Below are 13,089 nucleotides of genomic sequence, written 5' to 3'. Positions count from 1 at the left end.
TTGCCTACCTTCTATAACAAATTAGAGTTCTAATCAGTTTACCGTAATAAACATAGAATGCAAGATCATTTGTAATAATTTGCTCCATTTAGTATAAAATAAATAAATTTTCCAAATAAAAAAATAAATAATAATTTAATTAAAATAATGAAAAAATAATTGTATAAAATATTTTGAAAGTTTATTCTGATTTCCTAAACGTTGACGCTTGTTCAGTTTGGCATAAATTGAAGATTGTTGTGAAGCATTATATTCCATTTGCATATCAAAAAAATGTTGTAAAAATTTTTATAAATTTTATTTTAAACAATTTTATTTAAATTAAGAACAACATTCCTTTAGTTATGATATTCAACGTTCGTTTAAATTTCAATTATTTTATTATTTTTGTAGCATTTAATTTCAAATAAATTTATAAAAAAAAAGAAAATATAATTGATTATTTCAAATATGAGCTAAAAACTTTTCGCTTTGAAAAGTCGATCTTGATGATTTATTAAGTACAGAAAAATTCTTATTTGCATATTTTATTCATCTATGCAATGGAATTGTTGACGAATTCATCAAAAATAACGAAGCGATATGTTGGCGTTTTAAACTGCATGCTTAAACGCTTTTATTCTGATAAAGATCACTGGACAGTTCCATCGTTCAAAGGAATGGTAAATCAGGGTCCTCGTGAACATCCGCAGTTTTTCAAAATGAGCAACGAAGTACATTCCGGTTTTGGTACAGAGTAATATTAAACATAACTTGTGAATGATGTAATTTCAGTTTTAACTGCTAATTTTGTAGTTATCTGTATCGAGGAACGTTTGATGGTAAGACTCATCCGTATGACAAATTAATGACAAAGTACCTGATATCTGGCTTTTTTTGGGGCTATATGTTCTACCGTTTATTCTATGATTACATGGAAGTTCTTGTAAGTTTTCTCTGTTCATACAATTTATCTTTCAGATGAGCGTTTCATTGTTTATATTTTATTTATTTCATGAAGAATATTTATCCATACATGCAGTTTGTAGACTGAAAAGTGCCATCATTTTTGTTAATGCTGAATTTTAAGAATTGCACAGAATTTTGTTTAATTAACGAACAGTCCAATTTTGTATAAATGAAATTTAAAGAAAAGCATGATTTTTCGCGATAATGATAAACTGATTCCAGATTGACGACTGACTGTTGTTTGCATAAGTTTCACATTTGTGTTTCGTTGACGAATAATGATAATTTTTTGGTGCTGTTGCAGGGTGAACCAGAATGGCCATTGCCGTATTTGGAATCGCTGACTGATGAAGAGTTGGGCATTCCTGACGATGATTCTATGCCACCTCGAATGTACTGATTAAATTATCCAAACGTTTCATTTTTTTAGAAAGCACATTTTATATAAGCTTGTGCTGCATTTTTCATATTTAGTTACATTAAATAGCATTTAGCAAAATTATTCTAATGTGTGAGATGTGTACGTACAGTTTGATTTTTTAAAGTTTATCATTTTACTCTTACTGATAAATTACAAGTGTAATTTTTATATTATTCATAAAGTTTCTGAAGCGAGAATATTTTGTGTTGGAAATTTTTCAGTTTTGTAGAGTTTTGCAAAAGCATTACTTTTCAATAATAAATTACAATTAGAGAGAATGAACTTGTCGTGATGCTTCTGAACCGGCTAGTGAGTAAATAAATTTAAAAAAAACTAATAAAATGTGAGGATTGTAAAATTCAGTTTTAGAATTTTATCGTAATACGAAGTGAATAATTTCTTGCACAACACACTCGCAATTGCGCGATGCGCTTTCTGCAAATAGTGTCAGTAAATAATTCACAACTTGCATAATGTTGAATTTTTTTAATATTAAATGTTAATTTTAATTATCGTTTGTGACAATCAAGTACAATTTTGAAAATTATGCATTTTGATTTGCAGCAAAGTGGTGAATTGTCGTCTAGAAATTTAATTTATATACGCAGTGGGAAAGAAAATTTCTATAATTTCATGTTTTCATGTTAAACAGTTTTGTAAATTGCTGATCCATTTTTTGATAAGTGTAATAAAATTGATTAATATTTGCTCTAATTTTTATCGAATGTGAACACCGTGAAAATGTTCCAAGTGATTAATGCTCATCGTTTTGATCAACGCTTGGAAGAAAATTTACTATCCAACATGTTTTTATTTACTGAAATGTTTAACAACAATGCAAATGATGATCGTATTTTTTGTAATAAACGTTCGATAAAGTATAAAGTTCAGAGAACAGACTGCAAAACAGTTGCAAAGGTTAGTGTAATTGTATTTTTGAAAGTTCACATTTCCCCAACTGTAACTGTATTACAATGAATAGGTGTGGAGCTTTTTTCCAAATTTTCTCGCAAATGTTATTTTTTTCTTGCAAATTTCGACAACATCCAAGCCATGCATTTGTCTGTAACCGCAATGTAGGCTAACAATGACACAAATAGGCTGAAGAAAAAGCAGCCAACTGACTTCGTACATGGCCGAATTTGTTGGGTGGGCGATCAAACAGAATCAGGTTGCCCAATTTCCATTTTGATGGGTTGAAAATTGTCTCCCCATTTAAAAGCGATTCAAAACTTTGAAAAAAAATCCACTCTTTTGTTCGTTGATATCTATTCATAAAATCAATATCATAAAATACAACAGCTGAATAAATAAACAGATAAATAAAATAATTAAGTCGTGTCAACTAGAATAAAATATTGGAACTGCACCGACAGGGTGCAATGGAACAACGGAAGAGTGTCGAATTTTTTTTCCATTTAAATAATCAGCATTACAGTACGCAAAACCGTACGAAAATAAAAAAACATTTGATGTTTATTTATTTTGCACAGTATGTTTCAAAATTGGAGTGGTGAAAACAGGAAAGAAATTTGTTTCATTTCGACAAGAATTCAAAATAAAAAATTTGTTCACAAAAAGTGTAAAACATAAATTGTTAAAATTTTTGCACCAAAAAAACCAAAATTTTCAAAGTAAGATCAGTTTATTTATTTATTTTTGATCATGTATGGTTTTTTTTTGTTGATAATATCGATATTTTTGTATTGTCATTGTATTCTTTGAAAATAATTGTTAAAAGTTGTTTTTCGCTTGAAAATTGCATTTTGATGTGGAAATCAATTGGTCGGATTATTGATGCGTAACGTTGTGTTGTTGTACTGGTTTTCAATTGTTTCACGTTGTGCAGATTTAATATTATTCATAACGATAAATGAAATTTTACAATTATGAAAAAGAATTCGTCGAATGATTGACTGGTTTGTATCAATTAGAAAAAAAAATTTCCCATTTTACTTGCGAACTGCGTGCAATTGTACAATTTTTACTTCACTTTTGAAAAACGAGGTTGAGAATCTGGAAATGATAATTTATAAGAATCTTTCTTCTTCTTCTTCTTCTTCTAAATTGGCGTGAAAGAGAATGGAAGAAAAAAAACACTTCAAGTAGTTGGATGTTTGAAGAATTCACCCGCGAAACGTCACACACTCCAATTATACAAAATACTACAGTAATCCTATTGTACGGTTGAAATCATTGTTCAATGATGAAATTCTTTTATAAGTTCATCAATTATATATATATATGTGTGTGTGTGTGTGTGTGTATTTTCAAATTTCACAATATAGATTGTATCTTATCAAATGCATTTTCAAACAATTAACAGAGTACACTGACTGTTAATTGATAATAGGTCACGGTGGTAGTATGCTGATTTTCATACACTGTATTATTTATTGAACAATAACGGGTTCAAATTGAACACTGCCTACCAAGGACAACTATTCTAATGGTTAAACCGCGAAAGTAGTTTGGCCATTTCCTGTAGAATTATTCGACTGTTGTACATCAATTCTATGGACATCAGTGAACAGTTAGTTATTATTAATATGAAATATTGTGAATTTTGTTGAACAACTAAAATGGAATATTTTTCCTTTTGGAAACAGACAATAATGTTAGTCGACGATCATTTTTAGCTCGGGGGAATTGATCAAACCACGCAAATGACGTCAAATTTCATCAAGCTAAAGTGATACTTTTTTAGCTTTTCCCTATTTTTTCAATTGCAACAATAAATTAAAATGGAAAAAAAACATTTTCAAAAACTGATTACGGTAATTGTTATTAGCAAAATAAAGTAAAAGAAATTAAATTTGTAATTTTTGTTTTTTTTTGAATTAAATTCTATTCATAATAAAGCAGAGTGGGAATAATAATTGTAAGAACAACATTTGTCAGACAAATGAAGCATACTGTTATGAATAGTTTCATTTCAAATCAGTGGAAGAAGCCAGTTTTGACAACTTCAATTTCAACCGTGCAATTATTAGAGGAAGCTGGATATGAGCTGTTGCATTCGTGGACGTATTTCGCGTTCAAATTGCAGAAATTGATAACCGATTTGATAACAATCGTGTGAAGTGGGCAAATTCGCAAATGGCCATAAATCACGATTTTCCAACGTGGCGTATGGCAGATAGATCAAAGTGATTCGTTTTCTGCACGTGATTTTTCATCATGAACTACTTCCCCCCATTTTTACAATGTTTGTTTATTCATATTTTGATGCATATTTTTTCGATCGTTTCAATAATTCATACTAATTGATCATATCACACCAATCAATTGGAATGAAATTTGCATACGCATTTCACGAACACCAATTCACCTACAGATACGTCAATTTATGAATTTTCTTTTTCACTTTTACTTTAGTATAACAACATTGATGAACAATAAATAATATTGTTTTTTTTAATTTTAAAATAAAACTTTCAATTTAATAATATTTTATTATTTTTTCTTTCTATCAATTGAAAATTGTTAGCTTGTTCATATTTTGATGACAATTGTTGATTAAATTTTAACAATCAATGAAAAGAGAAAATATTCATTCAATCCGTGCAATGTGTGTGTGTGTGTGTCAATAATGTAGGCGTGCCTTTTTCTGGTAGATCAATTTTATCAGTGATTGTTGAGAATAGTTAAAAATTATCAAATAGCACTGCCGATCAGTGGTGGTGATGATGTTGATGAATAACAGTAACAATTTGCTGTAATAAATTGGGTTAATTTGTTCTGATTTTTAATGAGAATAAAATTTCAAACATCAACTGCGAACAAATAATTATACACAATGTGAATCGTGCAGAAAAAAAAATACATATACTTGTACCACCTACCTATGTGCAATGAAATATGTGCGTGTGCATATGTACAGTTGAATATTGGAATTGAGGGATAATTTTTGTCAGCTAGTTGTTTTTTGTTTCAGAACCAATATCGCTGTTGGTCTGTGTCGGAATGGTGAATGAATGAACTGTTGCAGACAGTATGAAAACTACTGCCACTAGTATTAGCCACTAGAACACCGGTTGACGTTGATGATCTCGTTGAAAAGTGAGTTAGTTGATTAATACAGCACCACCAACTTTGTTAATAATATAACACTGAATTGTATTTTTATTGTTTCAACAATATGCGGCATGTATATTTGTTTGTGTTTAATATGATGTCAATGATTCGATTATTATTCAATATGATACAGTATATTAATTTGACGGGATACTAATAAGAGGAGAAAAAAGAAAAATGGGAAAAAAAGAATAAGAACAGGCAGAGAGAGAGAGAGAAAGGGAAGGGGGAGGAAAATATTATCGAAATTGTCGGTGTATAAAATTAATTGTTCCGAGTACTAATTGTCGATTGTACTTTTAAATTCAAGACATGTACACAGATTCCAGATATCCATGGAGAAAATTGAACTGAATAAGAATAATAAGAATAAGAATGAGAAAAAGAATACAGAAAAGTCGGCCAATGAACAAGCCTAATTTAGTGTCAGCGTACACAAGTTGACCGGCAAAACGGTGGCGCAAGCAGCCTGGCAACTGGAACACCAACACCGTCGACGTTCTCTGCCCTTTGGGCTAGTGATGAAACAATTCTTCACAATTCACCGGCCTGCCATCGTTGCACACAGCCTGCAATTGAAATTGTTCACCAATTCCAACCGACCACTGTTGACGAAATATTCCTATTATTATTATTATTATTATTATTATTATTATTATACACACAGTGACGCGCTTGTACCAACGCCCAAGCGAACGTTGTAACAATATATACATATATACATATACATAAATGGATGAGATGATCGGCAAATTTTACAGACAAGTCCTGAAGCCACGTCTTTACGCTTGTTGGATATATTACATCCACTGGAGTCAAATTCCGGTATTCTTTTTGTTCTTGATCATCCGCTGGCTTTGGCTACAAGTGGACACGATACGGCTACGTGCGCTCGGCTTGCACGAACACTTGCAGGCTGTGAAACGCGGCGAACGATTCTCAACCTCTGCCCATGTATGCAAAATACACCTCTACTGCCGCGCTATACCGACAGACAAAGTCCGGGCCAGTCAATTCATCACCACGCACCACGGTTTCGAACATCCCGATACCGTGCTGCGAGACAACGTCATCCTGGTCGACGTCGACACCGACGGGGCGTTGTTTCTCGAAATGCCCGACTCGGTGGAACGGTTCACCGCCAATCGGGCGACGTTCCAGTGGAATACGGTCGGCCACGAAGCTCTGCGTCTCATCTGGATGCCGTTGGAATCGTTTTACAAAATTGCCGAACAAATCGGCGATCCGGCCGAACGTAACCACCGGGTTACGTTCTTTTTCAACAGCGGTCGCTGCGGTTCCACTCTGGTGGCGAAAATTGTCGACCACGCCGATCCGGGCAGTTTGGTTCTCAGCGAACCGCCGGTGCTGATGTCGCTATACTGTTTGAAACAGCAGGTGAGGGCGGGTCGATTTGCCCGACTGGTCCGCTGTTCGTTGTACGTCATGCTCAAGCCGACCGCCAACGACAACAAACAACGCTACGTGGTCAAGCCGATCTTCTTCGTCACCAACATCGCCGCCGACATCCACGGTGCCCTCCAATCGGCCCACTGCTATTTCGTCCACCGGCGTCCGTTGAAGACGATACTGGCCCACGAGCGGGCTTTCGCCCCCACCCTCTTTTTCCGGCTCATCCAGTTGACATTCTACTGCAAGCGTTGGGAACAAGGTGAACGCTACATCGGCTTTCACCGCGAGCCGACCATCGCCCGACGGGCCAACGAGATCCTCAAGCCGACCATGTTCGAAACGTGCTGCGTCATATTCGCCGACAACATGGTCCGCTACCTTCGCCAGGCCGAACAATTTCCATTCCCGTCGTTTCTCTACGACCAAGTATTCGACAATCTCCAATCGTTCTGCGTCGAAGTGTTGCGCATGTGCGGAGCGCCGGCCGACCAATGCCTGCCGGCGGCACTCCAATGCGCCCAATCCGACTCCCAGGACAACACCATCTTCAGCCAGGCCATGCTCAAGCAGTGCGCGTTCAGTCAAGTTACGCCCGAAATGACCGCCAGAATTGAGCAATTTTTCCAAATACTCAACCTGCCCCCGCTGGTCGAACCTACCAACAACTGCCCGCCAACGGTCGACGGACCGTCGGCTAGCAAGAAGCAAAAGCCCACCGCCATTCTTGGCCGCCTCGCCCAACCCAACGCCAACAAGACGACGTCCGACTACACCAGTCCAACCAAAATGATCAAACCTCTGCCGGTCCAGTGCATGATATCCCCTTCTGACAAGTAGATTGATTCGGATTCGCTTATCTTCTTCTTCTTCTTCCTCTTCCTTTAGTCGCGCCCCTGCCCATTTCTATGTCTGCCTGTCCCTGCCTCTCGTGTTATTATATCCACGCCCCACTCTCGCTACTTGCTGTCGTCCATTTCACCACATCCGCTGTCCTTATTGCTATTATTTATCTATTTCTTGAAAGAAGAAAAAAAACCATTGAAGAAGCAGAAGAAGAAGAAAAAGACATTATAATATTCACAAATTCAATAAAGCGAACCCAAAACCACAAGATCCGAACGCGAACAGTAAGTTTAGCTTATACTGAACATTTGTATGCTTTTTTTTGTAAAGAAAAAAAAGTTTTTCACTTCAAACTGATCCAACGACACACGTGAACAATAATCATATACGACATATTTGTTTGTCGACTCTGTTTCAAAATAATGCTTCGGATTTCGGTATGGAAATTTTACAGGAAAATAACAAAAAAAAGAAAAGAAAAGAAAATAATAATCATACATAATTTCGAGTAAATTTTTTGATTTTTTGAAATTCCAAAAAAATAGCAATGCTCATTTGCATAACATTAACGTCGTTCGCTGCTTTTTGTGTTAACTTATGCAAAACTTAGCCACACCCAAAATATGACGACAGATGATGAGCTGTTTTCTTGGTACGGAAGATGGTACAATTGAAGAAAACACCAAATCACGCTCGCCATCTGTCATCCACAGTACTGGACAGAACCTATTACACATTATGTAAAAAAAGTCAAACTTACCTCACTAAATTGTAAAAAAAACACGAAATATCAAGCCATCGTTCATTCATTATATGATTTGTTGTTATTGGTTTTTTTAATAACTTTCTACTAGAATAATAAAATGTCTGTTATGTGAACAAAAATATACATGTAATATATGCAACACAAAATATATATTATTATAAACTTTCATATGTTCGTCCGTTTTGGAAATTTGATTCAACATATAAAAAAACAGGCAAATAGGCGGTGCAAAATTTAACGTGAAATGATAAGGCTGGGAAAAATGCTTATTTTTTCTTATTTTTGATTTTTTTTTCAGTAAATGCAAACTTGAAAAATCCCGTGCCATTTTACAATGCACGCTTGGATAAATTGAAAGTACTGAGAGGAAATTTAAAACATTGAAAAACAATAAATAAATGAACAAATGCATATTTAAAGCGAATAAATAATTTTCAGCGAGAGTATTCTATTCTACGTTTGCGTGGTCTGAAATTAGAAAAAAAGAAGAAATCATTATTATAATAATGTAAAACATTACTAATAGATGCGTGCATGGAAAAATTAGACGATAATAAATAATGAAATGTTTCCAGTTTGTTATTTCAAAATACTGAAATGAATACAACGCAAAATTGTGAAATTACTTTTATACAGCAAAAATAAAGAGTGGGATAGATGAAGAGAGAAAGAAAAAAAAACATAACTGAAAGATAGATGAAGTTTAATGAGGTTACGATATATTCCGATTATCATCAGTTCATACCACCATTTCCCTTTCACGTTTGACATTTTCTGCGCCTTTGTTACGACGAACCAAATCCACTGGTTTAATCTGAAAAACAAATTCATCAAACTCTTCTTCCTATTACATTTCATACAATAGCAGCATTTCAACTGATATTTTGTATTCAAATTATTACTATCACCTTATTCACAGCATCTGCGGTAACAGTGACCGACGATACATCAGTACCTGGACATTCGAACATTGGATCAAGAAGAATGCTTTCCTGAAAAAAGAAACAGAGAAAGCAATTGTACAACATGCGTGTAACAGAAATCATTTTCTAAATTAATGAAAAGTAGCAACGTACAACAATAGCACGCAATCCACGAGCTCCTGTTTTCTTTTGCAATGCTAATCTGGCGATCGCATTTAACGCATCATCAGTAAAATGCAAATCAATCTATACAACAAACAAACAAACAAGAACATGGAAAATGAGAAATATTTTCAAAAATACATCTGACGATTACTTGGTCCATTGTGAACAATGCTTTGTACTGAGCAATGAGCGAATTTTGAGGTTCTGTTAATATTCGAACCAGCAAATTCTGATCCAAACTATGGAACTGTACCAGCACTGGCAAACGACCTTAATCAATTAAATTTCAACAAGAAAACAACATCTAACCTAACAACGACATCTAAAATCTAACCAACAAATTCGGGAATCATTCCAAATTCAATAAGATCATGCGCTTCAACTTCACGCAACAGAGCATCCTTTTCGGCCAATTCTAGATCTGGATTAGCTGTTGAATCCAAGCTCGCCACATCGGCCAGTGCAGCGGCACGACGACCAGGTGAATCGTCATTCGTTATTGCACCAAAACCGAGATACTTGTCGAGAAAAAAAGTGAAAATTATAATACATGTAAAAAAAACCACAATTTGCAGCCAAAATTTACTTTACTGTGCTTGCGACGGCCGACAATTTTGTCCAGACCGTTGAAAGCGCCCGAAGCGACAAACAGCACATTGGTCGTGTCGACTTGAATATTCTCGCCGCGCATTTTGCGACTGCCATGCTGGGGTACGTTGACCACGGACCCTTCGAGCATTTTAAGCAGAGCTTGTTGAACCCCTTCGCCGCCGACGTCGCGCAGCTGGTGAATACCTGGAACGGCGCCAATTTTGTCCACCTCGTCCAGAAACACAATGCCCATTTGGGCTTTTTCGACGTTGTAATTCGCGTCCTGAAGCAGGCGACTTATCACCGATTCCACATCCTCGCCCACGTAGCCAGCTTGAGTCAACGTTGTACAGTCGCAAATTGCAAACGGGACATCCAAGCATTGGGCGACGGTCTGAGCTAGCAGCGTCTTGCCACAGCCTGTGGGACCCAGAAGCAATATGTTGGACTTTTCTAGCCGAAGTTCCGGCTGCGATTCTTCGCTGATAATTTCGGCCGTGGATTTGCGCTGCGGTGGCGGCGGTACGTCGTCAATCGCGCCAGGTCCATAATGAACCCCGGATGGAAAATTGGAAAAATTGTCGAAAACATTTTCTACAATTTTTATCATCCCACATATACAACACATCCGAATCCATGCACAAATAAACACTTGCCTTTTGTAGTCATCATCGGAGTAACTGGCCGAGATGAGTCACCGTTGTCATTTTTCGAACCTGGCACAGGTCGTGGGCACAAGTAAACGCGTTTGTAATGATTATAAACTGCCACTGATAAAACTTTCTTCGCTTGTTCTTGACCAACGACAAATTTGTCCAGATAATTGTAGATCTTTATGCGGAAAATAAAGAACGAATTTTAGTACAGTGTAAAGCTTTGCAAATTTGCATCAAGCAATTTCACCTCTTTCGGAGGTGGAGGGGGTTTGCGGTGACTCTGACTATTGGCAACATCAAACATTGATTTCTTCGTATCATTTTCGGACAGAACGACAAAAAAGTGTAAACATTTTTCACATTTGACAAAACGTGTGGAAGCTAAAGAAAAGCAAAAGCACATGCATGCAATTTTGCCCCCGTTGAACGGTCATCGCAATCAGCAGATCATATCAACAACAACTTACACACGAATGTCTCAACGTGAACGCATGGTTCACCACATTTTGGACAATTCATCAACGTCGACCGACCGCCGTCGTCTCCTTCAGAACCACCATCACCACCGGCGGTTGTACTGCTGCAATTTTCCGACTGACTGTTTGAGGATATTTCTTGAGGTGGTTTGGCGTCATTCGAACCGGAACGATCGCCTTGGCGAGACCCATAATGCGATGAATGAACACCACCTCGGACCTGACGAACGGAAGTGAACCGAGGCAACCGTGAAGCGCCACTTTTCCCGTCGATATACTCCAAATCATTGTTAATGCTGCGCAAAATTAACCGCCTGTACGCCACACGCATTACCGGTCGAAGAGTGCACAACATTTTCCCGTTCAGAAGATTTACCTATGAAACGGAAAATTTTCTATTTTTTGAATTAAACCACTAGATGAAAATGCTAAAATAACAAAATCATCTGCCTAAACAATCTTCCTCTGAAATAACTAAACTTGATTTTCTGTTTACAGTATAACTACGTGGCATAAGCACAGTATAAACTTGATTTTTTTTAATCAAATTTATAACAAACTGTATATCAATACAAAGAAAAAATTAGAGCTAGTTAAAAATATTTTTTAGATAATAAAACAAATAAATATTCAACACCATTTCGTAAAACTTTATCCTGGTAAGTGTCAAAACAGTTATCAACTCTTCAACTAATCCAACAAAAGAGATTTGAATTAATTTTTACAATCTGAATTATAATAATTGAACCGGTTAACAAATTCATAAAAAAACCCCTTTTCTATTGTTGTATATTATGAGAAGAACGTTTGAAAACGATGTGAAAAGCGAAAATGCAGCATCAGTTTATTGGTGAAATCAATGTTCAAACATGTGAAATCAAACGTGTCGCAGAAACAGAAAAAAAACCAAAAATTTTCAAATATAAGTTCATTTTTCTGCCTGAAAGAATGCAAACCTTACGACTGACTGCTAAAAGCAATTTCTCACCATCATGAAACAATTAGCCAACTATTCATTAACATACCCAAGAAATCATAATGCTCACTTCAGTTAAATGATTGATTTAAAACTAAATTTAAAAATGGGGCCAATGCAGAGTTGCTTAATAATGACCTATCAAAAATGCAAAAGGTATTTGCATCGCTTTGTTAGGGTAGAATATAAACCGACTGATGGTGTGCACGATACCAACTGAGGCCAAAACCTTCACACAAGCATTATTTAACATGCAACAGAAAAATTAAGCAGTACATTATAGATAAATTATCCAATTAAACGATGTAAATGTTTTGATTCTAATTATAAATCAAAGAAATTTAATTAAATTTAGAATGAATAAAAAAATTAAAAACTTCATTCATCATGACAAAATTATATTAAGAATATTATTTCATTACCATTATCAATTTAAAACAGAAGATGCAAAAGAAGACTATTCATCCAACTGAATCCACCTGAAAAATATACAAAAAATCATGCTGCCATGAAGAAGATGTAAAATGCTGAAAATGAATCCCCGGTTACAGTTTTCTTTATTCTAAAATTACACACACACATTAAACTACACTGCTATGCATGTACATACCCAAGACAGAGCTGCACTCTTTATGAGAATATACTGTAAAAGAATGAAAAGATATCAGAAGAAGTTGCAAAATGGTTCAATATGCAACATGTAAGCCAACTTGACAAATATTGTAAATAAAATGATACTCAAGTAAAAGCAACGTAAATTAATGTGCGTTTGAAAATAAGAAATAAAATAATTTTAATAACAGTTATTATTGTAATATTATAATGTATAATTTC

The 13,089-nt window shown here is 35.4% G+C and overlaps 4 protein-coding genes across 4 annotated transcripts; 1 reads left to right on the top strand and 3 right to left on the bottom strand.

Annotated features, from left to right (window-relative positions):
• The first annotated feature begins 542 nt into the window (after positions 1-542).
• On the top strand, positions 543-1,348 carry Tsp_10274 (conserved hypothetical protein). Its single transcript, XM_003372467.1, has 3 exons — positions 543-736; positions 796-925; positions 1,253-1,348. The coding sequence occupies exons 1-3, from the start codon at positions 543-545 to the stop codon at positions 1,346-1,348; spliced, it is 420 nt and encodes a 139-aa protein (XP_003372515.1).
• A 4,403-nt stretch (positions 1,349-5,751) lies between these two features.
• Positions 5,752-6,162, bottom strand: Tsp_10273 (hypothetical protein). The gene is made up of 3 exons (XM_003372466.1): positions 6,132-6,162; positions 5,992-6,068; positions 5,752-5,961 (listed from the first exon to the last, which is right to left on the bottom strand). The coding sequence occupies exons 1-3, from the start codon at positions 6,160-6,162 to the stop codon at positions 5,752-5,754; spliced, it is 318 nt and encodes a 105-aa protein (XP_003372514.1).
• Positions 6,163-6,290: 128 nt separating this feature from the next.
• Tsp_10272 (hypothetical protein) lies at positions 6,291-7,674 on the bottom strand. Its single transcript, XM_003372465.1, is given in 4 exon segments — positions 6,291-6,392; positions 6,416-6,814; positions 6,830-7,626; positions 7,656-7,674. 4 exon segments carry the CDS (start codon positions 7,672-7,674, stop codon positions 6,291-6,293), a joined length of 1,317 nt encoding a protein of 438 aa, XP_003372513.1.
• Positions 7,675-9,207: 1,533 nt separating this feature from the next.
• Tsp_10271 (putative ATP-dependent Clp protease, ATP-binding subunit ClpX) lies at positions 9,208-11,634 on the bottom strand. The gene is made up of 9 exons (XM_003372464.1): positions 11,271-11,634; positions 11,051-11,184; positions 10,763-10,978; positions 10,143-10,616; positions 9,891-10,074; positions 9,708-9,826; positions 9,545-9,637; positions 9,377-9,460; positions 9,208-9,282 (listed from the first exon to the last, which is right to left on the bottom strand). The coding sequence occupies exons 1-9, from the start codon at positions 11,632-11,634 to the stop codon at positions 9,208-9,210; spliced, it is 1,743 nt and encodes a 580-aa protein (XP_003372512.1).
• Positions 11,635-13,089: the final 1,455 nt, after the last annotated feature.

Source organism: Trichinella spiralis, assembly GCF_000181795.1.
Source record: "Trichinella spiralis strain ISS 195 chromosome Unknown Scfld9, whole genome shotgun sequence".
NCBI lineage: Eukaryota > Metazoa > Nematoda > Enoplea > Trichinellida > Trichinellidae > Trichinella > Trichinella spiralis.
Note: the sequence above shows the minus strand (reverse complement) of the source record. Positions and strands in the feature narration are given on the sequence as shown.

Bases quoted from the DNA above. Each gene is read 5' to 3' on its own strand.
- Tsp_10273 (XM_003372466.1), bottom strand. From the start codon at position 6,162: ATGTATATATTGTTACAACGTTCGCTTGGGC. The intron at 6,069-6,131 runs GTTGGTACAAGC...TAATAATAATAG, and splicing joins GTTACAACGTTCGCTTGGGC to GAATATTTCGTCAACAGTGG. The intron at 5,962-5,991 runs GTGAATTGTGAA...TTTCATCACTAG, and splicing joins TGTGCAACGATGGCAGGCCG to CCCAAAGGGCAGAGAACGTC.
- Tsp_10271 (XM_003372464.1), bottom strand. From the start codon at position 11,634: ATGTTGTGCACTCTTCGACCGGTAATGCGTGTGGCGTACAGGCGGTTA. The intron at 10,075-10,142 runs GTAAATTTTGGC...TTTCTCGACAAG, and splicing joins GCCGTCGCAAGCACAGTAAA to TATCTCGGTTTTGGTGCAAT. The intron at 9,461-9,544 runs GTACGTTGCTAC...TTCTTTTTTCAG, and splicing joins GTGGATTGCGTGCTATTGTT to GAAAGCATTCTTCTTGATCC.
- Tsp_10274 (XM_003372467.1), top strand. From the start codon at position 543: ATGGAATTGTTGACGAATTCATCAAAAATAACGAAGCGATATGTTGGC. The intron at 737-795 runs GTAATATTAAAC...CTAATTTTGTAG, and splicing joins CATTCCGGTTTTGGTACAGA to TTATCTGTATCGAGGAACGT. The intron at 926-1,252 runs GTAAGTTTTCTC...GTGCTGTTGCAG, and splicing joins ATGATTACATGGAAGTTCTT to GGTGAACCAGAATGGCCATT.